This window comes from Anolis sagrei, chromosome 1 (assembly GCF_037176765.1).
Source record: "Anolis sagrei isolate rAnoSag1 chromosome 1, rAnoSag1.mat, whole genome shotgun sequence".
NCBI lineage: Eukaryota > Metazoa > Chordata > Lepidosauria > Squamata > Dactyloidae > Anolis > Anolis sagrei.
The window spans coordinates 134910349-134937905 of record NC_090021.1 but is presented as its reverse complement, the minus strand read 5'-3'; the positions used below and the strand labels follow the sequence as shown (position 1 = coordinate 134937905).

At 42.1% G+C, this 27557-nt stretch overlaps 2 protein-coding genes across 2 annotated transcripts; both read left to right on the top strand.

Moving 5' to 3' along the window:
* Window positions 1-387: 387 nt before the first annotated feature.
* Window positions 388-15767, top strand: NT5C1B (5'-nucleotidase, cytosolic IB). Its single transcript, XM_060787263.2, has 6 exons — window positions 388-675; window positions 4188-4355; window positions 10681-10810; window positions 12526-12648; window positions 13146-13330; window positions 14840-15767. The coding sequence occupies exons 1-6, from the start codon at window positions 460-462 to the stop codon at window positions 15200-15202; spliced, it is 1185 nt and encodes a 394-aa protein (XP_060643246.2). The 5' UTR covers window positions 388-459; the 3' UTR covers window positions 15203-15767.
* Window positions 15768-18324: 2557 nt separating this feature from the next.
* On the top strand, window positions 18325-26817 carry RDH14 (retinol dehydrogenase 14). Its single transcript, XM_060787276.2, has 2 exons — window positions 18325-18745; window positions 24601-26817. Exons 1-2 carry the CDS (start codon window positions 18371-18373, stop codon window positions 25216-25218), a joined length of 993 nt encoding a protein of 330 aa, XP_060643259.1. The 5' UTR covers window positions 18325-18370; the 3' UTR covers window positions 25219-26817.
* Window positions 26818-27557: the final 740 nt, after the last annotated feature.

Here is a 27557-nt window from a genome sequence, read left to right as displayed (position 1 = left end):
GGAAATGGTCAAAAAATTAATGTTACACCATTAAGCTGTATTTCTGGCATTGGAGAGGGATTGACTGGTGACTGCTGGAAGAGCACTTTGGTTTTCTCAATGTTCAGTGACAGGCTGAGCTTCTCCTACGCTTCTGTGAGGGTGTTTAGAGTGGCTTGTCGGTCTTTTTCTGAATGTGCACAGACATAACTGTATGTTTGGGGGTCACCACAACATGAGGGGTCGCAGCATTAAGAAGGTTGAGAACCACTGCTCTTGTGTGATGAGGTTTTTGGTTTTCCCAATACAATCTGCGTCACTGTAGAGGCGCGCTTGATTCAAATGGATCCTGAAGCAGAGAGGAGGGCAGGGTGTTTAGGCAAAGAGGGATGGCGAGAGGAAGGTGCCCCGGGCGCACTGGGCAGGGCCAGCCGGGCACCTCTCCCTTCCCCCTGGAGCTGGAGCAGGCGGGGCCGAGTGATGCTGCCTCTTCCTCTTTTGCTTCCTCCTTCGCGGACAAAGAGCCACCTCCCCGGCAGCGGCAGCGGCAGCATGAGCGGCACCAGCCCGGACCAAGAGGAGCCCGAGAAGGAGATGGAGCTCTCCGCCGAGGAGGAAAGGGCGGGCGCCGAGCTGGACTGGGAAGCCGCCAAGGCCGCCTACGAGAGCCTCACCACCACCAAGAGACCCCGGCCAGTGAGTCCCCAGCCTTCCCGCCTGGCTCCCTCCTCCAGCACCACTGCCTTCCCCTGGTATCTAGATGGCCGCCGCTCTCCTCTCTTGGCGCCGCCCCCTCCTCCTCCTCTTCTTCCTCCTCCCGGGCGCTTCCTCGGCCAACTTGGGCGCCTCTTCTTCCCAGCCCCGAAGGCCCTCCTGGCTGCCACCTTGCTTCCCCATCCAGGGTTTGCATCACAGTGAGCCCTAGGGTTTGGCCAGGACCCGCTTGGATACCCAAAATCCATGGATGCTCAGAACCCATGACCTACAACAATGATGCAAAGGGAGAGGGGGGGGGGGGCTTGTAGAAAATCATGAATATTTTCAAGCCCTAGATGGCCGAATCCATGGGTGCAGAATCATAGAGTTGGAAAAGACCCCCTAAGCCATCTAGGCACAATCAAAGCACCCCCAGCAGATGGCCATCCAAAAATATTTGCAAGCCCAGGATGGCTGAATCCTTGGGTGCAGAATCATAGAGTTGGAAGAGATCCTATAAGCCATCCAGGCACTATCAAAGCAGCCCCAGCAGATAGCCATCCAAGAATATTTTCAAGCCCAGCTGGTTGGCTGGCTGCAACTCTTAATATAATTCTTATTATACACAGAAAACATATACACTCTCATGTCCTGCCACTGCGTATGCAGTGCCATGAAGGAAAGTTAGAAGAGATCCCATAAGCTATCCATGCACAATCAAAGCACCCCCAGCAGATGGCCATCCAAGAATATTTTCAAGCCCAGGATGGTTGAATCCTTGGGGGCAGAATCATAGAGTTAGAAGTGATTTTATTCATGTGTCCAAAGTTCTATTCTTGTTTAATTATGGTGTTTATGATTTAATTAATATTGTTTAATGAGCCATTAAATGCAGCACCCTACCATGGAGGAAAGGCACAATCAAAGCACCCCCGGCCGATGACCATCCAATAATATTTTAAAGCCCAGGATGGTTGAATCTTTGGGTGCAGAATCATAAAGTTGGAAGAGACCCCATGAGCCATCCAGGCACAATCAAAACACCCCCGGCAGATGGCTATCCAAGAATATTTTCAAGCCCAGGATGGTTGAATACTTGGGTGCAGAATCATAGAGTTAGAAGAGACTCCATGAGTCATCCAGTGCAGAGCCCTGTTGTGCAGGAAAGTTAGAAGAGACCCCCTAATCCAGGGGTCCCCAAACTTTTTAAACAGAGGGTTAGGTCACAGTCCCTCAAACTGTTGAGGGCCGGATTATAATTTGTAAAAAAAACATGAATGAATTCCTATGCACACTGCACATATCTTATTTGTAGTGCAAAAACACTTAAAAACAATACAATAATTGAAATGAATAGCAATTTTAACAAAGATAAACGTATTAGTATTTCAATGGGAAGTGTGGGCCTGCTTTTGGCTGATGAGATAAGATTGTTGTTGTTGTTGTTGTGTGCTTTCAAGTCGTTTCAAACTTAGGTTGACCCAGAGCAAGGGCCAGGCAAATGAACTTGGAGGGCTGTATCCGGCCCCCGGACCATAGTTTGAGGACCCCTGCCCTAAGCCATCCAGGCACAATCAAAGCACCCCCAGCAGATGGCCATCCAAGAATATTTTTAAGCCCTGGATGGTTGAATCCTTGGGTGCAAAATCATAGTTAGAAGAGACCCCATGAGCCATCCAATGCAGCGGCCTGCCATGCAGAAAAGACACAATCAAATCACCCCCAGCAAATGGCCATTCAAGAATATTTTCAATCCTAGATGGTTGAATCCTTGGGTGCAGAATCATAGAGTTAGAAAAGACCCCGTGAGCCACCCAGTCCAAACGCCCTGTCATTCAGGAAAGGCACAATCAAAGCACCCTTGATAAAATCATAGAGTTGGAAGAGATCCCATGACCCATCCAGTCCAACCCCCTGCCAAGAAGCAGGAAAATCACATTCAAAGCACCCCTGACAGATGGCCATCCAGCCTCTGTTTACAAGCCTCCAAAGAAGAAGCCTCCACCACACTCTGGGGCAGAGAGTTCCACTGCTGAACAGCTCTCACATCCAGGAAGATCTTCCTAATATTCAAGTGGAATCTCCTTCCCTTTAGGTTGAATCCATTGTTCTATGTCCTAGTCTCCAGGGCAGCAGAAAACAAGCATGCTCCCTCTTCCCTATTACTTCCCTTCACATCTTTATACATGGCCCTCATCATGTCTCCTCTCAGCCTTCTCTTCTGCAGCTCAGCTCTTAAAGCTGCTCCTCATAGAGCTTGTTCTCCAGACCCTTAATTATTTTAGTCGTCCTCCATCATTCTATGCTGCAAAATTAATGCACTTTGACATCATAGCTCAAGGCTATGGAAGCATAGGAGTTGTTGTTTTACAAGGACTTTAGCCTCATTAAACTACAACACCCTTGACTCCATAGCATTGAGCCATGGCAGTTAATGTAGCATCAAGTTACATTCATTTCCTTGAATAGGAGTTCACCAACAAGATTCCACCCAATATTATGTTTATATTATGTCGTCTGCCCACCGTATCTATCTGTCCTACATCCATAAATTCAACCAACAGCTTGAAAATAATTCAGGAGGATCCTAAAGACAAACCTTGATTTTCCTGAGCACAATTTCCTGATGTGTAAGAATAACCTGCTGTTGCCTTCTGCCATTTCACAGATCTTCAATCTCTCTCTGACACTTGTTTGAGTTGTTCAGCATTCTATAGAAGGGACACACACCTGACAATGGGATTTGAACATCCACAAATTTTGGTATCTATGAAGGGTCTTGGAACCAAACCCAAGCAGATACTGAAGGCCCACTGTATATTATAGATATATTATATTGCACTAGTCATCCCCTGCCACGCGTTACTGTGGCCCAGTCTATGTATATGTGTGTGTATATATTTGTGTATATGTGTATATACGTATATTTGCGTAATTTTTGTGGTTTTGCACATGCATTGTAATTTATTTATTATTATTTTTGGCTTTTTAAGTCCCTTCTGCTGTGTTTTTCAGTGTTTTTATGAGTGATGGTCACTTGTTGGCCTGATAGGTATATTGTGTCCAAATTTGGTGTCAATTTGCCCAGTGGTTTTTGAGTTATGTTAATCCCACAAACGAACATTACATTTTTATTTATATAGATTACTAGCTGTACCCGCCACACGTTGCTGTGGCCAACCTTCCTCTTTTTCTCCTCCTTTCCTTCTCTCTTTCCTTTCTTCCCTCTTTCTTTCCTTCCTTCCTTCCTTCCTTCCTTCCTTCCTTCTCTTCCTCTTCCCTTCATTCCTCCCTTTCTTTTTACTTTTTTGGCTTTTTAAGTTCCCTCCGCTGTGTTTTTTGGTGTTTTTATGAGTGATGGTCACTCGTTGGCCTGATAGCTGTATTGTGTCCACATTTCGTGTCAATTTGTCCAGTGGTTTTTGAGTTATGTTAAACCCACAAATCAACATTACATATTTATTTATATATATATGAGCATTATTATGTCTCTCATTTTGCCCCTCTGACAGCCCAAACCCCAAAATGCCATCACTGTTGCTGTGTCCTCCCGGGCTCTCTTTGATATGGTGGAAGAGAGGAAAATCTATGAAGAACAAGGCCTGGAAAAGTACGTGGAATACCAGCAGGCAAATGAAAATGTCACCCTGAAGCCTGGGCCAGCCTTTTGCTTCGTAAAGGTAACCTCGCTTCTTTGTGCGGAGTTCCGTTTCGTGGTCTTTTTAATTATGTTATTACCCATGAGCCATTAATAATCTCTCCCGGCCTTGCCCTCTCTGCCTGAAGCGGTTGGTGAATAATTCAGCTGCCTGTTACATAATCGTACGGTCTGATGTGCACAAATGCACAGCCTTCGCTCAGGGCATTGCAAATGCATCCATGGTTTTTGTGAAGTGAGGGGAAATTGGAAAGAGAACAGCATCACTAGGGAAGGCAAATGAGATATTTGGACCAGATTGGGTTAAATGAACAACACACCACTGCAAGGCTTTAGCCTTCTCTTCCAGAGAGTGCCAGTGCCTCATCAAACTACAAATACCAAGATCACCCAGCATTGAGCCATGGCAGTTTAAAGTCGTGTCAAACTGCATGAATTTCATAGGGTAGATGCACATTTAGAAAGCAGGTTTGGGACAGAAAATGGTTAGCTGTTTAATTTTGTGATCGCATCTCCTTTTACGAACCTACACGATCCCTTCGATCTTCCAGAGAGGCCCTTCTCTCACTCCCGCCCCCCATCGCAAGCGCGACTTGAGGGGATGAGGGAGAGGGCCTTCTCTGTGGTGGCCCCTCAGCTCTGGAACTCGCTCCCCAGATAAATTAGGCAAGCCCCCACCTTGGCAGTTTTTAGGAAGAGCCTGAAGATTTGGCTATTCCAGTGTGCCTTCAATGAAGGAACAATAATCCCTGATCTTGACCAAACCCTGCATAAAATGTCCTTGGAAGCACTTTATATTCTAGTGTAATTAACTTTACTTCGTCCCTCTGATCCTCTGTCTTGATACATTACATGGCCTGCTTACCCAGTGTTTAAAACTTTTAATCCTTGTAATTCATCCTGCCCAATTATTGTGATTTTATACAGTGTTTGGTGTGTATTGTTTGGTGTGTTCATTTATATTATTTTTGTATTTATTTCTATTTTCATTATATTTTACTGTTTGTATTTCATGTTGTATATTTGCTGTACTATTGGGCTTGGGCTTGGGGAGATGGTGGTGGGGGATAAATAAAGTTATTATTATTATTATTATTATTATTATTATTATTATTATAAACACAACAAGATGAGTCCACAGCAGACACTCTGCTGGCTGTTGAATTGGATCACATGTCGGACACTTCCCAAGTGTAGGACTGTGTGATGTATCGGCAAATAATACGATCAGATCCCAGTAAGGTGGCCTTTTGCAGCTGGCAGATGGTAATTTTGTCAGCGCCGATTGTGCTTAAGTGCAGGCCAAGGTTTTTAGGCACGGTGTGCCGATCACCACTGGGACCACCTTTACTGGTTTGTGCCAGAGTCTATTATTATTATTATTATTTTGTTCTGCTGAGGTTAGCTGTTGCAGTTGGGCCTACGTAAAAGCTGTGTAACTCTCAGGTTTAGAGTAGCTGAATATTGGAAGAATACGAAGGAAAAAAGTGATACTTCTTTATACAGCATATACTTCAACTGTTGAATTTACTGCCTCAAAATGTACTGTAAACTGCCTATTTGTAGCTTTCTGAAGTGGATTAGCTAAATTAATTGGGGATTGTGTAGCTTCCATGACTACTCTCTAGGATGACCATTGGTCACCTCGGGTGTAAGAGAAAGTATGCCTCCATATATGCATTGCTGGACAGTATGAGACCAAAGATACTGTTGCACCCAGATGTTTTGTCCTTCAACTCCCAGAAACAGCTGGTAAACCAGCTGGGATTTCAGGGAGTTGTAGGCCAAAACACCTGGGGACCCACAGGTTGAGAACCATTAAAATAGGTAGTAGGCTCTTGTTCTGATCCAGCAAGGTCTGTGAGGTCCTTTCTACACTGCCATATAATCCAGATTATGAAAGCGGATAATTCACATTATTGGGTTTGAACTGAATTATCTGAGACTACACTGTCATATAATCCAGTTCAATGCAGATAATTTGCATTTTATATAGCAGTGTAGAAGGGGCCAGAATGTATTTGTGCCTTATAGGGCCCTTCCAGAATATCAAGGCAGGAAATCCCACTATCCAAGTCCGGACTCAGATAACCCAGTTCAGATATTGTGGGATTTTCTGCCTTAATATTCTGGGATATAGGGCTGTGTGAATGGACCCCAAGTCACCTGGTGATTTACAATGAGCCTTTGAATTTCTTAGGGTTTTCTTAGGCCCCTTCCACACTATCTGTATAAAATCACACTATCTGCTTTGAACTGGATTATATGGCAGTGTGGACTCAGATAATCCAGTTCAATGCAGATAACGTGGACTATCTGCCTTGATATTCTGTATTACATAACTGTGTGGAAGAGCCCTTAGACAGGAATACACAGAGGAGGCTTTTCATTGTCTTCCTAATATCGACTACAACACCTGATATTCCTTGGCTGTCCTTATCCAAATACCAACCAAGGCTGAACCTGCTTAGATTCTAAAATCAGGTTGAATACATAAGCATCTTAGCAATATTAACAATTTTAAATACCTTTCTTTTTGGTTCGGCCTGTTGGACTTGAAATGTAAATATGGACACACAGAATTCTTCTTCAACTATACCTGTGGGGTTGTAATTTCACAATAAAGCACATTCTGTGCATGTGGAACAGGGACACTCCAAGAGTGGCCATCTAGATGTTGTTGAACTGCAACTTATTATATTCTTTACCACTGCAATGCCACTACTGAAATAAAGGAATCATCCATGATTACCATTCTCTAAAGCACATTGTAGACATTTCATTCACCCAATTCTTTTATAGCTGGTTTTACTTCTATAAGAATTTGAAATATTTTCCATTGCTCGTTTCTCTTACTGAGGACACTGGGCTGGGCAGAAAAGGTAGATAATAATATTTCAAGCATGAAAGATTGTACATAAACAAGTTTAGAAGTCGGATTTTTTTTTAAATCTCTCAAATTTTCTCCAAAGCAGTATAGTGTTTCGTGGTGTTTCCGAAATAAGGCCTCCCACACAAACCCTTATTATGACCTTTCTAACACTATTCTTTTTTTTCCCCTTCTGGTATACTGCACACACTTGTGAAAGAGCAGGGCATAAGTTATACCACAAGTTATTCTGTGGTGTAGACACTATAGTTCCCTTTCTTTCCTGAATGTTTATATAGATTGAAGAGGTAGAAAACCTCTTGTTTTCTCATTTTTAATGGCCTCCCAAACTCCTCTTCCTTTTTCTTCTTCCAGCAGCATGTTTGATTTGCTGAGGATGATTTGTTTGGAATGGTATTACATTTATTTATATCTCCCTTTCTCCTAAAATTGAGATTCAAGTTGACTGGAGCTGTTGCAACAGGTGACTGATTGTGTGAGTTAAGACCTGTCAAATGGTCTACATCTTTTGCTTGAGGACCAGTATGTGATAGACTTCTGTCAACCTCAAACAGCTCCTCTGGGTGGCTCCTTGTAGATATAATAGCAGCAGCGAAGAATTGCTTTTCTGCCTACACTGCCATAAAGTAGTTTTTGGAATAAGCTCTTGGCTTGTGTTTCATGCGATCCACTCTCATTTTTCTGCCATCTCTGTAATCTCCATCTTACTTGTTAACACCCCCCCCCCCCCCCCCAAATCAAATGCCTGGAAATGTTTGTCTCTACTCCATAAGAAAGGATGCTCGCAAATTATTACCCTGGCCACTTTAACAGTCAAGGTCTTCTAGAGCTTTAGCAAAGTCACCTCCTGAGGCAAAATAATAATAATAATCCACAAGATCTCTCAGAAATTTATTTATTTATTTATTTACCATATTTATATACAGCCCCTCTCAACCTGGAGGAAACTCAAGGCAGTTTACAGTCAGCAGTCAATGCCCCCAAACAACATAAATACATTTAAAAACATTACAGATAATATAAACTATATAAAAGCAATAAAACCCATAAAACACAAGTCCTCAGCGTCTCATAACTAAAATCATTTTTCCGTTGCATCATCCAATCGTTCCACGGATCTCAATTAGTCTGTTACACTGCATCTGCAAATGCCTGCTCAAACAGCCAGGTTTTGACTCTCCTTCAATGTGTTAGGTGGGAGGGGGCCGATTTCATATCCCTGGGGAGGGCGTTCCATAGTGGAGGGGTCACCACTGAGAAGGCCCTGTCTCTCATTCCCACCAATCGCATCTGCAAAGAGGGCAGGACCGAGAGCAGGGCCTCACCAGACGATCTTAAGCATCTTGATGGTTCATAGGGAGAGATGTTTTCGGACAGGTAAACTGGGCCAGACCCCCCCCCCCCCAGATCCATCTTCCTCCTTAATCTGTCCTTCACTTTTCCAGAGATAGATAAACAAATTAAACATTAATGAAGGATATGTGTCTGTGTGTATGTCTTTTTAAATGTGCACACAATTTTAGGAAAGGATTTTTTTTTACAGGAAATGGTTGATGACACATGGATGGTAGAGGATTCAACTCCAATGGGCCATAGATTAAAAGAGGCCATGAGTCACCAGCACCTAGTTATGTCTTCTGGTCCCTGACCAAGAAGAGAAATCCTTTCATCCTTGGGCTGGCCATTTGTATGCCCCATATATTGCTGGATCTTAATTTCCATCATGCCTCACCACTTTCTATGTAGGGTGAGGTTGTTGGCCATTAGTATCTAGCAACATTTTTCAAACCACAAATTTTTTATCCCTGCCTTACTTCCTTTTTTGCAATGCAGTTCCTGCTTGGCAACATCTTTGAAATTCTCCTAAACTTGAGGAGTATCGACTGTAAGTGCCAATGCTGCCTCTTCTCTGACGCCCACTGGGTATAATATCTGCTGTTACAAAGCATGCAATGTGAAGTTGTCCTCCTAGTTTTTATTCCCATTCTGATTTCACTCACTAATAATTAATTGGAATTGATTGGGAAAATGTGCAGATGCCTTGCTGTCCTGTCTTTTGGTGCTAGATCTGATGTAAGAAATATTGAGGAGAAGGAGAAAAACAGAAGTAAAGGTGCTACTTTTAGGGGCTGACAATGCAGTCTGTGCTATGTCTCATTCTGGTCAAAACTTCCACATTTTCTTGCCATGTGGCTGTTGACATTGGGATAAAGGTGACAGTTTCATCATGGCTGTGCAGACTAGGCTAATGGAACCTACAGTTCTTTAGAAAAGGACTGCTATTCATTGTACAAACACTTGTTTTGTATGTAGACCGTCTACACCAGGCATAGGCGAACTTCAGCCCTCCAGGTGCTTTGGACTTCCAACTCCCGAATTGTGGGAGTTGAAGTCCAAAATATCCAGAGGACCCAAGTTTGCCCATGGCTGGTCTATACCATGTGTGGAGTAAATATTCTACCCTTAAGACACTTCTAGCGGTTGGTAACATAGATTGTAAAAAAATACACTCTTCCCAAGTTCACAAATGGTTTTGAACAAAAATATATTAAACATTGCCTGGGGAGTTGCAAGCTGTAGTGATGTCAAACTGGATTAATTCTATAGTGTAGATCAGGGGTCCTCAAACTAAGGCCCGGGGGCCGGATGCGGCCCTTCAAGGTCATTTACCCGGCCCTCGCTCAGGGTCAACCTAAGTCTTAAACTGCTTGAAAGCACACAACAATAACAACAATCCTATCTCATCATCCAAAAGTAGGCCCACACTTCCCATTGAAATATTAATAATTTTATATTTGTTGAAATTGTTCTTCATTTTAATTATTGTATTGTTTTTAAGTGTTTTTTGCACTACAAAAAAGATATGTGCAGTGTGCATTGGAATTCATTCATATTTTTTTTTCCAAATTATAATCCGGCCCTCCAACAGTTTGAGGGACTGTGACCTGGCCCTCTGCTTAAAAGGTTTGAGGACCCCTGGTGTAGATCCACCCTTAGTCTAAGGTAGCTTCCTGTTTTCATAGTGCTTTATGAAAGAAATAGATATATGCACATTTCCTATTTTGTTCATGTACAACAATGGTTACTGTATGCTACTCAGAGAGATTTAACTCACTCCAGAAATAATAGATGCCCTAATTAAAAGTCCTTGAAATGCTAATGTACCACTATGAAGTAGTCAAATTTACAATCTATCTGTAGCCATAGGCATTGTAATTGACTGTGAAACTGCCAAATGGCATTCTGTAATTCTTTAGAAGGTTTGCTCCTTGTTGCAACACGCCCTACCAAACCCTGGTGAGAGGTCAAGAAACTGGAATCAATACAACCTGTTATGCAAGTCAGACTAGCAGTTACCTTTTTCTTTTGCTCTGAGTCCCACATGTCCTTATGAGATCTCCTGATAAAAGCAGATAATTGAACTAATGCATGCAACTCATACCTTTGCTTCCCACAGGCCCTGGAGGAAGTCAATGCCCGACTTCGTGAGCTGTATCCAGATGACGAAGAGCTGTTTGATATTGTGCTCATGACTAATAACCATGCTCAAGTCGGGGTGAGACTGATCAACAGTATTAACCATTATGGTGAGCTGGAGTTGCATGTTTCTCTTGCATTTTACCTTGCTGCAACTGCTGCTATATCTTTCTATCTTTCAGGCAAAGTATAAAGTGTCAGATATAACCTTTAATAGATCTGCATGGTATGTGTCCAGGTTCTTGTTATTATTCTCCCATGTAAAATGTTATATACACCACGCTTCCTTTAGTGTGAAAAACAATTGAAGGAGATAATCTGCATCAGTCTTGCATGGTGTAGTGGAAGAACTTAGTTCGACTGGAATGGTGATACAGCTGTTAATACTGTTTTTATTGTTTTAATTAATGTTCTATTTATTGTTTTAATTGTTGTTATATTGCTTTGTTATATGTAGTGGCATCAAATTGTTGCCAAATGTAAGCCGTCCTGAGTCCCCCTTCGGGGGTTGAGAAGGAACAGGGTAGAAATACTGGAAATAAATAAAATAAATAGTTTAGCCTTTAATTCAGGAAAGGGTGTGGCCCTAAAAATATTTATTTGGAATTTGGCTTCAGAAATCTCACCATTGGCTTTGTTGGTGATTGTTAATGGGAGTCGCAATCCAACAAGAAGTGGAGAGCCAGACACATTGCCTTGCTTCATATATTTTTGTGTATTGCAATATATCCATGTCTTTACAGTGAAAGTTTTCACTGCTGTACTTGAAACATTATCCGCTTGCAGCTATATATAGTGAGAGAAGCAAAGTAGCTGAAGCCTGTAGGGTTTCACCAGTTGATGTTTATGATTCATCTGGTGTTATGACTGAATGACAAAGTGCACTTAGCCTCATTCCTCACCTTTTGCCTTCCTCTTGTTATAATTCGGCTTTTGATTTTGGCGACAGTGCTCTCTTTCTTAGCCCTAATATTGCTCATGCTCCTTGTCTTGAAAAATGACTGGATTGGGTACTTTTAAGAAATTGCATAAAATGGAGACTAGAAAAGAATGCTTTACAAAGTCACAGATGGTGAGAGAAAGGACAGGAAAGAATTGTTCTGCAGCTTTGAAGAGCTGCAGAACAGATTACTTAAGCATGGGGCACCTGACCTCTCCAGATGACTTCAAACACCACAAATGTTCATTAAGCAGAAGATGGTTTCTCAGTGTGATATTGTCAAATATGGTCTTGTCATTAGTCTAAGTCAGTGGTTTTTTTGATGGATTTATACAGCATAACCAGGAGGGTGGCATCATACCACACCTTGTTGTCAAAATGGCAGCTTCAATAGAATAATTGCATCCTTTAGAATAGTGGTTCTCAACCCGTGGGTCCCCAGATGTTTTGGTCTACTACTCGCAGAAATCACAGCCAGTTTACCAGCATTTAGGATTTTGGCGAGTTGAAGGCCAAAACATCTGGGGATCCACAGGTTGAGAAGTTTAGAAGGAGGCAAAAAGACCACTGCGATCCTGTGGGCACTAGAGCATGCCTACCCTTACTCTGTGCTTTCTGAATTGGAATACAACTACCATATTAACTACTTCAATAAGTTCTTGTCTGTGCATTAATTAAATCTAGCAATTTTTGGGTTGATGTAGGTTTTTTCGGGCTATATGGCCATGTTCTAGAGACCTCACTACCTCTGAGGATGCTTGCCATAGATGCAGAGAGAATGCCTCTAGAACATGGCCATATAGCCCAAAAAAACCTACAACAGCCCAATGATTTTGGCCATGAAAGCCTTCAACAATGCTAGTAATTTTTCTTTTTCAATGCCAGGTCTGTTAATTGAACGGTTTTGTATGACTGGAGGAAAGAGTCCTGTTGGGTACTTGAAAGCATACCTTACCAATTTGTACCTGTCTGCTGACTCTGAAAAGGTCCAAGAAGCCATTGAAGCAGGTTTGGATTGAGTCTTTTTCTTTGTTTCTTGAACAACAGAGTGCAAACCAAAACATTAATGAATTGTGTATGTCTTCTATAAGATATTATAGCTGAAACATATTTGGATTGTGAACCTCATATGCGTTTGGGCCCTTCCACACTGCCATATAGCCAAGAATATCAAGGTAGAAAATGCCACAATATCTGCTTTGAACTGGGTTACCTGAGTACACACTACCATATATTACAGTTCAAAGCAGAAAATGTGGGATTTTATTCAGCTGTGTGGAATGAGCCTTTGATTCATTACTGAATTGTATCAATAAAACGTAACTTTTTGTAATCACTTGGTTTTTGTTTTTGTTTTTTTGCACTTTCAGTGATTTAACATATAGTTAGGTAGAAAACTATTTACTTAGACTTAGATCAGTATGTCTGTTATTTAAAAAAACACTGATGACTAATCCTGTAAGTTTAAAATACAAAATTAATAATTTCTGTATTGGTTTTTGCAGGAATTGCTTCAGCGACATTGTTCACAGGAAATAAAAAGGTTCCTTTTGATGATAAACATCTCCGGGTGGCCTTTGATGGGGATGCTGTTCTGTTTTCTGATGAGTCTGAAATAATTGTGAAAGAACATGGCCTGGATAGATTTTTTGAGCATGAACAGTTGAACGAGAATAAGCCTCTTGCACAGGTATGATGGCCAGCATCTTGGTGCCCTTCCACACAGCCATATAACCCAGAATATCAAGGTAGATAATCCACAATAACTGCTTTGAACTGGGTTATCTGAGTCCACTCTGCCATATAATCCAGTTCAATGTGGGTTTTATACAGCTGTGTGGAAGGGGCCTAATTTCTCATAATGAAAGTTGTCATGCTGAGTGGCACTGTAATTTTGCTTGATTATTAAGTGCTATCTGTTTTTAAACATCTGTTGACTACTCCTGAAGGACAGTAATTGCCATAAATTTGTTTTAAACATCAAATAATGTCTTCTGGTGGATAGTAACTGCATTTAGACCATCATTTTCAGTCTTCAAAGAAGAGCTTTTAGATTTTGTTAATGCTTATTATAAATGTACTTGTCTTATGTTTTGAACCTCATTTTATTTACCGCAAACTCTGTATATCAGGATTTGGTAAAATACTGTTTCCTTAAATATGTAATTTACCCCTCCATTCCCATCAAAAATGTTGAATTACAGCTCATAGATGGCTGGATGGAAGCCTTCAGTAGCTGCGGTTGCAGAGGTATCATGCATTACATAACACATAAAAATGTCTCTCTCCCCCCCCCCCCCCCCAAAAAAAGTTTGCATCCACTTAATTTTGCCTTCTTTTTCAATTTGGAAAGTCACAGGAAAATAATTTGGGTTTCAAGATTACTACATTTGCCTCATTCCTGCTGTAGGTGAATCTAGAGGTGGTCGAGAGTTCAGAAAGAGGACCTCTATTTTCTCTTCCTTTTACTGAAGTAGGGAGTTCTACGTAAGGATTCTTTTATTTGCATAGATTTACCCCTCTCCATTGAGATTAACAATCTGATACTTGCTTGTCAGGGATATCCATGTGTCCCTTCAGGAATAGTCATGTGGGCCATAGAGAGTGAGACAAACAAAATCCAAAATACCTCTCATAGTGATACCTTTATTGGACCAACCAAAAGGTGCAAAATACAGCACACTTGCTTTTGAAGCTTCTTCATTAGGTAAAGATGTCTAAAAAAGCAGGAAGGAGATGCAAAGTGATTATGTGAGAGTCACAAGTCTGTATCATGAGATGTTTACATTTAGTGATATTGTGTTCATTGAACTCTCAGCAATGCAGTGAATCAGGTGTTAGACTAATGAAGATGGTTTGCCTGTTCCTTTGAACATCAAAGGATGGATCCTGTGCTTTTTAATTGTGTATTTTATCCATTATGCATTTGTGCAAGTGTGAAACTCACTTCAAAGCACCTAGATAGGTAATGAGAGGGTAAGGAAATTAATCTGTAGGAAGCTAGGGAACACTTTCAGTATCCCTCATGCTGAGCTGCACAAACCAAAGTTGTGACTTGACCTAAGACTTCTTATGCAACTTTGTCTCCAATTATATTTTCCATACTCTTCTGCTGTTAAGACTTTTTTTTGTGCTTGTAGTTTGTTTCTGACTCAGGAGATTTCCCAAAAATAATGTGTTTTGATACTTTTCTCCATAGGGCCCTTTGAAAGGTTTCTTGGAGGATCTTGGAAGGCTCCAAAAGAAGTTCTATGTGAAGAACGAGCGGCTGGATTCACCAATCAGGACGTATCTGGTGACGGCCAGGAGTGCTGCCAGTTCGGGCGCCCGAGTGCTGAAGACTCTCCGCAGCTGGGGAGTGCAGATCGATGAGGCCCTCTTCCTCGCAGGAGCACCCAAAGGACCGGTCTTGGCCAAAATCAGACCTCACATTTTCTTTGATGACCAGATGTTTCACATAGAGGGTGCGAGGCAGCTGGGCACGATTGCTGCTCATGTGCCATATGGCATCGGGCAGAAGTACCACAAATCCAAACTGAAGGACAGCCCCGCCACCAATTAGTTCCTTCTCTTTTTGCATTGAATGTGTTGATCAAAAAAGAAATTTCCATACATGGACTTCTTTCAAATATATATTATTTAAACATGGCTCCTTCAGTTTGTACTCTATTTTTAGATATTTTATACTATAGACACATTTTTGGAGTGAGGTTTTGTAATGTTACTGAATAATTGGATACAATCTGCATTCCCCTGTGCATACCCAGTAGAACTTTAGTACCAAATCAATAAAGTACAAGCCAAGATAAAAATCAATAATGTTTCCATTAATTAGGCTGGTGTATATATTGCACTCCTTTCATGCTTTTAATGCTGGATATATTCTCAGTGCATTATTTAGAACTCAATCAGTGTGCATTAAGGTCCCCTCCTTGAAATACCGTACTTCGTCATGTATAATGCCCTGCCTCATGTACAGAGGAAGAATTGTTTAAAGCTGCAAACAATGTGGTTGTTGTTGCCTGGTTTTGGTCAAAAATTATTTAGCCACTTTTGCTCCTGTTTTTATCACGTTACACTTTTGTATGCAATGTTTTTGACATGAAATAAATAAAATGTAGACTATGGATATGTTGAGAGTGGATTTGAGTGCCAAAATTATGGATTTTGATATGACCTCTGGACATTTAGAGAGTCATTCCACAAAGAGTAGAAAACACCAGAATTGCTTTGGGACCTGCCAAACCTGTCTGCTGCTGTCATCCTCCTCTTCCAAGCATTTAAAAATTATTTTGCCACTCTATTCAGAATTGGAGGGAGTTCCCTTTGATAAAAGGTAAGATACATTATTGGAGGAACCATCATCTTCTCAAAATGGCTAGAAATGAGAACTTAGTTCATCCTGGAAGAGCCTAAAAGAAGCCCCAACCCACTCTCATTTTTTCTACACTCCTTTGAAAGGAAGTGCCAAAGAGTTGCCATTACTGTTCTGATTTTCCTGCCCAGGCATCCAAAAATCCCAGAAGCTGAACTACATTAGGAATGCCAGGAGACCATTTCCGAACATGGAATCCACCATAACTACAGCTTAAGTGAACAGCTACACATTTTAATCAGAAATAGAGTGAAGAAGGTCACAATGTACTACCACCTAGTACATGGAAATACTCCCTATACTTCCCTTCTGCACATTCCCATGAGGAAGAAATCTGAAAGATTTTGGTGGTGGTCTGTGAAGCAAACAAATCACTTCTTTCCAAGGGCCACTTTCTTCTCTTCCTAACCCAGCTCTTCTGCCCCTTCCTGCCATCTTCTCAAAGAAAACACGGATTAGCCTGCCGAACAAAAGAACAATTTACTGAAGTATTTACTTTTCCTGAGGCAACAGAAATTTCCTGTTTTCCATAACATGACAAAGAGAAAGGCATCCATCCTATTATTGGGTTGCTGTGAGTTTTCTGGGCTGTATGGCCATGTTCCAGAAGCATTCTCTCCTGATGTTTCGCCCACATCTATGGCAGCCATCCTCAGAGGTTGTGAGGTCTGCTGAAAACTAGGGCCCTTCCACACAGCCCTATATCCCAGAATATCAAGGGAGAAAATACCAGGGGACGCCCGTATGATTTGATGTTTTTTATCATCCTTGTGGGAGGCTTCTCTCATGTCCCCGCATGAGGAGCTGGAGCTGATAGAGGGAGCTCATCCGCCTCTCCCCAGATTCGAACCTGCGACCTATCGGACTTCAGTCCTGCCGGCACAGGGGTTTAACCCACACTAAGATAATGTGGGATTTCCTGTCTTGATATTCTGGGATATAGGGTGGAAGGGACCTGTGTTATCTGAGTCCACACTACTATTTCAGTTCAAAGCAGATAATGTGGGATTTTATTCAGACGTGGAAAGGGCCTATGTCCTAAGCCGCCAAGGTGAGATGGGACTGGATATAATGTATGATTGACTGAGAAGTTGAATGTTTGTAACTCGGGGACTGCGTGTATCCCGAATCGTATGACTTCAGCATTTATCCATTTTAAATCCAGTTCCTGCCTCCTGCAGAATTCTGGGCTTAGTCGTTAAGTGAAGCCGAGGATCTGCAATTTATTTATTTATCGTGTCAGGGGCGGAGTCAGAGAGTTGCATTGCATTTTTTAACAAACAGACAAACAAAACACAAAGTTTGCAAGCTTGGTAGTTGATTAAATGTCCTTTGACCAGTATCAAAGGACACCAGAGGCACTTGGAGTGCCTCTGGTGTTACTATAAGAAGGCCCTCCATTGTGCATGTGGCAGGGCTCAGGTTGCATTGCAGCAGGTGGTCTGTAGTTTGGGTTGTTGTAGGTTTTTTCGGGCTATATGGCCATGTTTTAGAGGCATTCTCTCCTGACGTTTCACCTGTATCTATGGCAAGCATCCTCAGAGGTAGTGGGGTCTGTTGGAACCAGGAAGAAAGGGTTTATATATCTGTGGAAAGACCAGGGTGGGAAAAAGGACTCTTGTCTGCTGGAGCTAGGTGTGAATGTTTCAATTGACCACCTTGATTAGCATATAATGGCTTGACAGTGCCTGGAGCAAACTTTTGTTGAGAGGTGATTAGATGTCCTTGTTTGTTTCCTCTCTGTTGTTGTGCTGTTGCAATTTTAGAGTTTTTTAATACTGGTAGCCAGATTTTGTTCATTTTCATGGTTTCCTCCTTTCTGTTGAAATTGTCCACATGCTTGTGTATTTCAGTGGCTTCTCTGTGTAGTCTGACATGGTGGTTGTGAGTGGTCTGTAGTTAGCTCTTCTCTGCAATGAAGGCCTTGGGTTGTTGTAGGTTTTTCCGGGCTATATGGCCATGTTCTGGAGGCAATTTTTCTCCTGACGTTTTGCCTGCATCTATGGCAAGAATCCTCAGAGGTAGTGAGGTCTGTTGGAAGTAGGAAAAATGGGTTTATATATCTGTGGAATGACCAGGGTGAGACAAAGGACTTTTGTCTGCTGGGGCTAGCTGTGAATGTTTCAGCTGATCACCTTGATTTGCATTCAATGGCCTGGAAGCGCCTTTGCTCTCCACCTGCCCCACAGGCCTGTTTGTGTTCGACTATACTACAACCCCCACAATTCCCGGTGCGCGTCTCCAGGCCAACCGGCAGGAAACCCTGCGAAGCGACTTCCGGCGCGGGGGGGGAGTTGTCCTTATGGGTGCGCGTGCGCTGGGCCCGGCCCCGCCCCCTCCCGGCCTGGCCTCGCGATGGCCGCCGCGGCGGTGGTGCTGGCGGCAGCTCTGGGCGGAGGGCTGTTGCTCATCGCCCGGCGCTTCTGGCAGGTGGCGGCGGGGGCCGGGGCCGGGAAGGTGAGGCGGGGCATGGAGGGCAAGACGGTGATCATCACGGGCGCCAACAGCGGCATCGGGCGGGCCACGGCGGCCGAGCTGCTACGGCAACACGCGAGGGTCATCATGGCCTGCCGGGACCCGCCGCGCGCTGAGGAGGCCGCCCGGGAACTGCGCGCGGAGCTGGGCGTGTGCGCGCGGGGCGGGGGAGAGTGCCGCGGGGAGCTGCTCGTCCGCGAGCTGGACCTGGCCTCCCTCCGCTCCGTCCGCAGCTTCTGCCACCAAGTGCTACAGGTAACGAGGAAGAGAGGGGGGCGCCTGTGCCTTTAAGGGCAGGGCAAGGCGAGGCGCGAGGAGGCGCGCCAGCAGGGGTTGCTGGGCACGTGACCAGGCAACAGAGCAGCACCTGCTGCAAACACCCCCCCCCCCCACCGCCGCTTTTTCCTTTCCTTTCTACACAAACCTTAAAGGTACAGGAGCCCCTTCCTGCTCTGACAACCTGTTGCCATCTGCAGATGGCACCATCCCACTATTAGCAGAACATAATAATAATACCAGTAATGACAATTATTAGTATTCATCGTGTTAAAAGAATCATAATAATATATATACAGTTTTATTAATAATTATTATATTTCTTACTAATAATTGGTTTAATTATTTTAATTAATTATTAATGCATATAATAATTATTAATAATTATATTTTTATAATTATAATAATTAATCTTGTTAAAAAAAACAAAGTATGGATCGTTGTTGCAATCCCAGACGACAGCAGGATTGAAGAGAACCAACTGGAAAAGCTGACGTGATACCAGGATTTAAAGATCGAACTGCAAAGACTCTGGCACAAGCCAGTCAAGGTGGTCCCAGTGGTGATTGGCACACTGGGTGCAGTGCCTAAATACCCTGACCTGCGCTTAAGCATCATTAGCGCTGACAAAATTACCATCTGTCATCTGCAAATCGCCACCCTTCTCAAATCTGCATGCATTATTCGCCGATACATCATACAGTCCTAGACACTTATTTATTATTTATTTACTAAGCTTCTATACCTCCATTCTCAGCCCGAGGGCGACTCATGGTGGTTTACAAAACGGCACAATTCGATGCCTACAACAGTACAAAAATAATGTAAACATTAAAAGCATTTAACACAAGTAAAAAATTCATTACAATTAACATCAGTAACACTTGGGAAATGTCTGACGTGCGATCCAATACAACAGCCAACAGAGTGATCTTGTTTGCTGTGGGCTAATCTTGTTGTGTTTCAAATAATAATAATAATAATAATAACAATAATAATATAAAGGTGGTCCCAGTGGTAATTAGCGCGTTGGGTGCCATGTCAAAAGATCTCAGTCGGCATTTGGAAACAATAAACATTGACAAAATCACAATCTGTCAGCTGCAAAAGGCCACCTTACTTGGATCTGCGCGCATCATTCGAAAATACATCACATAGTCCTAGATGCTTGGGAAGTGTTTGACTTGTGATTTTGTGATACAAAATCCAGCATATATATCTCATTTGCTGTGACATACTGTGTTTTTGTGTCAGTAAAATAATAATAATTAACCCACCCTCTCTTTGCTAGGGGACTCTGGGTGGCTTCCAAAACACCAAAATGGCAAGCATTCAGTGCTCAGTGCAGTGACAAGATAAAACATCGGCACTCTGCCCGATTTGAACCTGCAACCTGTCGGTCTTCAGTCCTGCTGGCACAAGGTTTTAACCCATTGCGCCACCAGGGGCACATTTAACATAAAATACAAGACAAAAATCGCACAAAGCATACTAATGCCAGAAATAACATAAAAATAAATATCAAGCATTAAAAAAATATTTTAAACCAATTTAATTATTGTGGAAACTCATCAATTAAATAGAATATTTCACTAAGCTCAGTGCAAATCGACCTTGCTGTCAGTAGCAATTGGATTCATTTGTCAAAAGCTTGCTTGAACAGGTAGGTCTTAAACTGATTTTTGAAAGATAACAGGGAAGGGTTAGTTTTAATCTCAATGGGGAGGGAGTTCCAAAGGGTCTGGGCAGCTACTGAGAAGGCTCTCTATCTTGTTGTCACCAAGCGTGTTTGTGATGGCCGCGGCAATGAGAGAAGGGTGTCTCCGGAAGATCTTAATGATTGGGCAGGTTGGTAAGAGGTGAAGCAGTTTAGGCACCCAAATTAGATCAAAACTAAAGAGCATTGCCCATGATGTGAAAAATTACACTATGTCACAATTTTTTTCCTGGTTTGAAAGTGTTTCCTGTTTAATTGTGCAGTCCTTATACTCCATAAACTTTGTTTTTGTAGCTGCCACAAACAACGTTGAATCAGTTGAGACTCGATGAGATATTTATTGACAGACAATAGCAAACAACATATAAAACGCACTAAAAATAACATACAATAAAAGTAGACAGTGCCATCATAAACATAGTCATAGCAAATAAAATATTATAAAAACCAACATCAAAGTAATTAGCGACTATCAAAAAGCACAATTAAACATTCAGTAGATTAAAAACTCCATCTGGTGTCAATTCATTTAGGTCATAGTCAGGTCCATTGTCGAAAGCCCATTACAGTTCAAACATTGCACACATAGATCTGGCATTTTCTATTGTTCTCCTTTAGAGAAGGTTTCCACGTTTTTACTTAATTCCTAAACTGTAGTGGGGAAGGAGCCATTCTGACTTATTTAGGAAGGGAGTTCTAGAGCCACAGGGCAATCACCAAAAGGCCCTCTCTCTTGTTCCCACCAATTGTACTTAGGATGATGATGGGACCGAGAGTAGGACCTCTCCTGTTGATATCAGGACTTGTGTCGATTTATAGGAGGAGATGAGGCCAGTTAAGTAGGCTGGGCCCGAACTGTTAATCAAGCTTGCCCATGTTTTTATGATAGAACTAATTAGGAAATGGCATTGATAACCCAGGAACAAATGTCACGTTACATAGTGTTATTGAAGAAATGGCAGAGGCAGGTCAACACAGTTGTCTTAGGATCTCATCACATGAAAGCAGTGGTTCTCAACCTGTGGGTCCCCAGATATTTGGGTCTTCAACTCCCAGAAATCCTAACAGCTGGTAAACTGGCTGGGAGTTCTGGGAGTTGTAGGGCAAAACACCTGGAGACCCACAGGTTGAAAACCACTATGCCAGAGCATGGATCTACTTTCAATCCAATTTCTGCCTGGGAGATATTTTGCCTGTAGTTTACGGAGGGGCCTTTAAACTGCTCAGCCAAGCAGGTCCTGGTCCTCCTTAAACTACAAACACCAGAATTCAGCAGGAGGCAGAAACTGAATTTCAAGTTGATCCATGCTCTAATGCAGTGGTTCCCAACCTTTGGCCCCTCCAGCTGTTTTGGACTTCAACTCCCAGAAATCCCAGCCAGCTTACCAGCTGTTAGGAATTGTGGGACCAAAGGTTGGGAACCACTGCTCTAATATGATGAGGCTATTAATGCAGTTTGACACCACTTCAACTGCCCCAGCTCAGTGCTATGGAATCTTGGGATTGTAGTTTTACAAGGCACTTAACCTTCTCTGTCAAAGATGGTAGGTGCCTCGCTGAACTACAAATCCAACAGTTCCCAACCATCAAGTTGTGGGTGTTAAAATGCATTCATTCTACCCTGCATATCGTCATCCTGGACTTTTACCCTGAGTCCACGTTTGAAAGAGCGTTTGAGAGACCCATGCTCCCATTTTTCAATTCTCGGTCTATACATCCCTGCAATGTCTCATGTTCTGAAAGTGTTGTTCTTTCACGCCTCTGTCCACCCACAGCCGCAAATGAATGTGTTTCCCTTTTGCAACATCAGTATTAACAGCGAGGTGTGATCTTTGCTTCTTTTAAATGAGAAAGATAGTGTGGGTGTGTAATGCAGACCAACCAGTGAGCCTGCCTCAAAATAATATACCTGTGTGCTGCAGAACATGTCCTTGAGGGAGGCACTACCTTGCTACTATAAATGAGAGCAATTTAAAACTTGATCCTGTTGTTTCAAAAAGCAAGAGGCTAAGAATAAAGGAGCCATCGTTCTGGTTCGACTGGCCTCTTGTGTATCTTATAGAAACTTGGGTGAAGTACAAGCTGTACTTATTTTCTGAGAAGAGGGAGCAGATGGTTACCAACAACAGAGACCCCGTGGCATCTTAAAGACTAATGAGGTTTCTTTGGTACATGCTGTTGTGGACTTCAACCAGTGCAATCCAGAAAGGTTTATATTAAATGAAATGTTATTGTGGTTGGGATACCACAAGATTATGTTGCTTTTGTTGCACCAACCTAACATTTTTATCTGCTGAGCTGAGGAAAACACATTAATTTTACATTAGAATTATTATTGGGAAGTGAGAGAAGCGCATGTGTTAACATGGAGAAGATATGATGACATTTTGATATATATTTTATTTAGAGAGGAGGAAAGAGATGCTGCAGTATCTTTCAGAGACGAGCCCTTGACCTTCCCGCATTGCATCTTGCCAAAGAACTGTTTGCATTGTCACCAGTTTGCACTATATGAGATATGTAAATCTTTCAGCTTTGGCACTATGTAAAATGATGCAGCAATTTTTGTAATCCAGGAATAGATTCATAATGAATACTGGGGGGAGGGGGGGTAGCCTGTTGCTTTGTTGCATGTGATATATGTGCATACATTTTTATCCCACTCAGCTTTTTAAGATGTAGAAAATGACCTTCCTTCGTATTCAAGGACACAAACTTGTGAATTTTGTAATTCAAAAGGCATTTGAACCCAGTTCTCCCAGGACGGGACAGCATTCATTAGCCTCTACAATTTTTTTCCCAACCTTCAGCCTGCAAGTTGTATTGGATTGCAATTGCCAACATCTCCAAACAGAAGGAGTGTATGGGAGATGCCACATTTGAAGGCCTAGCAGGGGAAGAGCCCCCTAAAGCCAATTCTAATGTACTGATATATCTGAAAACAGGTGGTTTTGTTCTTGAAGGAGCATATATGGGTCCAGTGTTTGTTTGGTGCCTAAGCAAAAAATATTCCCAGACAAATGGACATGTCAACTTTTTGAGGGGGGTAGTGAGCCAACACTTTCTCTATATTAGGGAAAGGTCTCTGACGGTAGGTAGAGTGCTGTTTCCATCACTCTTTGCTACTGTGTATGGTAACTAATGGGAATTGCAGTATGGGAATATCCAGAAAGCCACAAGTTGTCCATCTTTGCTCTAGGAGGAATACCTAAAATTGTGTCTCAGAAACCTAGTTAGAAATCAAAAAAATGGGACAGGAAGGAGACGGAAAATAATCTGTGGCCAAATCTTTGGAAGTGGTGTGATCACTAGAAAGGGTCTGACGATAACAGCTTAAGGCAAGGACATCCAGCCTTTGGCTTCTTTCTCTAGGCCACATTGAAAGAGGAAGAATGGTCTTGGGCCGCACATCAACATAAAACTGAAGCCACATATGCATACAAAAATCGAAAGTGTATGGTACACAGTGCTGCTATGTCTAGTACAAAATACATACTTGAATTCTTTTTTGACAATTCATTTTACATGACATTGCAACAGTGTCCTCTTGTTCTTTATTTTATTCTAATAGTTTGTTTTTCTTTTGACCAAACTATTCACAAGTACAATTATGGATAATACTTCAGTGTTTGTAGATATAACATACTGTGATTATTCCATTCTGTACTGTTATCAGCTACAAATTTAATTACAAAGGAAATTTCTCATAATGTTTTAAGTAAGTTTACAGTGTTGTCCTGGGCTGCAGATTGGACAAGTCTGACTTCTGTTGCTTCTTCAGCCCTCCACATTAGCTGGAATGGTGGGGGGGGGGGGGGGGGAGCAAAACCCCTGTAAATGTGGGAAGACTACCAAAGAGGACCCCTCACTAGGAATCTTGGGGTCCCCGACACCAATTCTGTAGTCAACTTCCACCAGAGATTGACAGTAGAAATGTGATTCATAACATAGAGATTCCTCGAGAGGACACGTTGGTCAAATCTGTGAATAATCAAACCCACAAATCTGGAGTGCTGACGATACTGACTCAATGATTTCTCATTTACAAAAAAAGTGAATGATTTCAATATTGATTGTGTGTATAGCTAATCTACTCCTCTTCTTTACCATTTTCCAGGAAGAGCCTAGGCTGGATGTCCTGATCAACAACGCTGGGATATTCCAGTGTCCCTACACGAAGACGGAGGATGGTTTTGAGCTGCAGTTTGCGGTCAACCACTTGGGGCACTTTTTGCTCACAAACCTGCTCCTTGGACTCCTGAAAAGCTCTGCACCCAGCAGGATTGTAGTGGTTTCTTCCAAGCTTTATAAATACGGAGAGATTAACTTTGATGACCTGAACAGTGAGCTAAGTTACAACAAAAGCTTTGCCTACAGTCGGAGCAAACTGGCTAACATCCTGTTCACCAGGGAGCTGGCCCATCGTTTAGAGGGCACAGGGGTTACGGTCAATGTGCTCCATCCCGGTGTTGTCAGAACAAATCTGGGCAGATATGTGCATATCCCTTTACTCGCTAGGCCCCTCTTTAATTTGGTGTCCTGGGCTTTCTTCAAATCTCCTCTGGAAGGAGCCCAGACTTCTATTTATTTGGCCTCCTCTCCTGAAGTAGAGGGCGTCTCTGGGAAATATTTTGGAGATTGCAAGGAGGAACAACTATTGCCTAAGGCCATGGATGACCTGGTTGCAAGGAAACTGTGGGATATCAGTGAAGTGATGGTGGGGCTATTAAAGTAAAGGGCCAAGAGAAGCACTCTGTGAAAATAGAACAAGAATGCATATTTGACATTTCAGATTCCTCCATTTGTTCACCCCATCTACTGAGACAGAGGAGGTCCATCTGATTCTGTCTCTAATTAGGATTCAAGCAGGGTTTTTTTCTGCTTTTAAAGATTTTTTTCTTAGAAAACAAAGAATCGGTATTTTAAAAAGTTTTTGTATATTTCAAATTCAACAGACACAGCAGTTCTACTGAGAACACTGCTTTCTGAGATATGTGCTGAGAGTTCGGCACTTTATATCTGAATTAGCTGTGCATGGTGCTGTATTTAAAATACAGGGTTAGTCAAAATGAATAGGCCAATAAGAAAATTAATTGTACCCGAATTGGCCTATTCATTTTGACTAACCCTGTATATGGCAGCTCTGGGTATTTTTTAATTCTGAAAAGAATACCAAAAATATAAGAGAGGAACTTCTTGTGACTTGCTTCAGTCTGTCACATATATATTTCTGCTTTGGTGAAGATGGCCAGCCAAAAAACAGTGCAGAAAATACTGTCATAAAATGTTGACACTTGTTTTATTTGCATCTCTAGGATCAGAATCCAGAACACAACTGAGCATTTCTATACGTTTCAGTGAGATTTAAAGTGTATTTAACAATGGACTGAATATTCAGTGTTTCTTGCCTTGGCAGAAAATGTTTCTATCAGTTATTGCCTCATGGCACACACATGGTTGCATGTGCACGCAGACATACACAAATGCCCAACAAAAGTCCTGTGAAGTTCATCAGACTGTAGGCTAAGTTGGTTAGGCACTTCTCTTTATTGTCAAGTTTATATATTAAGAAACAGAGGCATTTTTTTCCAGACTGAGCTATGAGGTGGCACGCATGCACCTGTTTGACTTGAAACTGTTTATGCTATCCACTGTTGTGTGTAGGTTGCACTGGAACCTGTGGAAATTACTCCCAATGTATGTAGGATTAGGATGCTGATGCCATGAGCCTTCATGTTGAATGTGGTAATATTAATGAAATATGAATACAGGGTGTCACATTAGATAGAAAACCAGAGTCTTGGTACAAATGCACTTAATCACAGAATGTCAGACACATACATAATTGTGCAGAAACTATTGTCCATAATGCACCTAAGGCTTATACTTTAGCACTAGAGTAGTTGCAGAGGAATATGTGCGCTGTAGATTATGGATGTCAGTGCTATGAAATGCTATAGTGCATTTGGGATTCTGAGCATGTTCTGTGAGCATATCTCTAATTCAGGTACGTCTGCTTATGTGGTTTCTAGGTCTTCCCAAGTGACAGAAATCTGTCGGTTGCCAACTGTGTTAATGTGTTTGCTTAATAACACTGATGTGAATGTTATATACATGCAGTTACACATGCACACACACTCTTCAGAATGTATGTAAAGTAGTCCTGAATTACACAAGTTACAGATTCTTTATATAGACCCTCTGCCATGCAGAGTTGTTAATATTTCACTGTGTTCGGTTTTGGCTTTGAAGGCATATGCATGCCTTATTTTTTTGTTCTCCATAAATAAATAAAGCTATATACTAACTAAATAAAATAGATCTCAAATTTAAATGTGGGTGTCATCACTGTGTGTTCTTATTTAAAGTTGAACCATAGTTAATTTTGAATCTACTACTGCATGTGACAGAAAAATGCCAACATTTTTAAAAAAAAAGAATTGTGTCCGGCGAGACTTGAGAAACTGCAGGTTGCTTCTGGTGTGAGAAAATTGGCCATCTGCAAGGACGTTGCCCAGGGGATACCCTGATGTTTCTTGTTTTACCATCCTTGTGGGAGGCTTCCCTCATGTCCCTGCATGGGGAGCTGGAGCTGACAGAGGGACCTCAACCTGCTCTCTCTGGATTCAAACCTCTGACCTGTTGGTCAGCAGTCCTGCTGGTACAGAGGTTTAACCCATTGCGCAACCGGGGGATCCATAACGATGAGTAGAGACTATGTGGTCCTTCAGCAATTCTTAGATGGCAACTCCAGCAGCAACAAATCATGAAGATACAAGACGTACATAACATAAAAGATGTTTGAGAAGTTCAGATATTTTTATCATCATTTCGCACTATAGCACTCTTCTAAGTGCTCTATATTGCAATACCTGCATCAGATAATTCCAGGAAGGGAACCGCAATGCAGTTGGCCTGGGATCACTACTGCAAAGCAATAAGGTGTGTGTTTTGTTAACTCTTTTTAGCTGTTTAAAAAGTTGGAAACTTGATTGCAAAAGGACTGGGATGCTTATTCGTGTCCTCTGCTATAGGTGCGAAGTGTGTAGATAGTATTGAACTGCAACACCCAGT

What these genes read in the sequence shown, in the direction of transcription:
- RDH14 (XM_060787276.2), top strand. Translation starts at nt 18,371, where the DNA reads ATGGCCGCCGCGGCGGTGGTGCTGGCGGCAGCTCTGGGCGGAGGGCTG. An exon ending in TCTGCCACCAAGTGCTACAG is followed by an intron (nt 18,746 to 24,600) that starts GTAACGAGGAAG and finishes ACCATTTTCCAG; the next exon opens with GAAGAGCCTAGGCTGGATGT.
- NT5C1B (XM_060787263.2), top strand. Translation starts at nt 460, where the DNA reads ATGCTGCCTCTTCCTCTTTTGCTTCCTCCTTCGCGGACAAAGAGCCAC. An exon ending in CCACCAAGAGACCCCGGCCA is followed by an intron (nt 676 to 4,187) that starts GTGAGTCCCCAG and finishes CCCCTCTGACAG; the next exon opens with CCCAAACCCCAAAATGCCAT. An exon ending in CAGCCTTTTGCTTCGTAAAG is followed by an intron (nt 4,356 to 10,680) that starts GTAACCTCGCTT and finishes TGCTTCCCACAG; the next exon opens with GCCCTGGAGGAAGTCAATGC.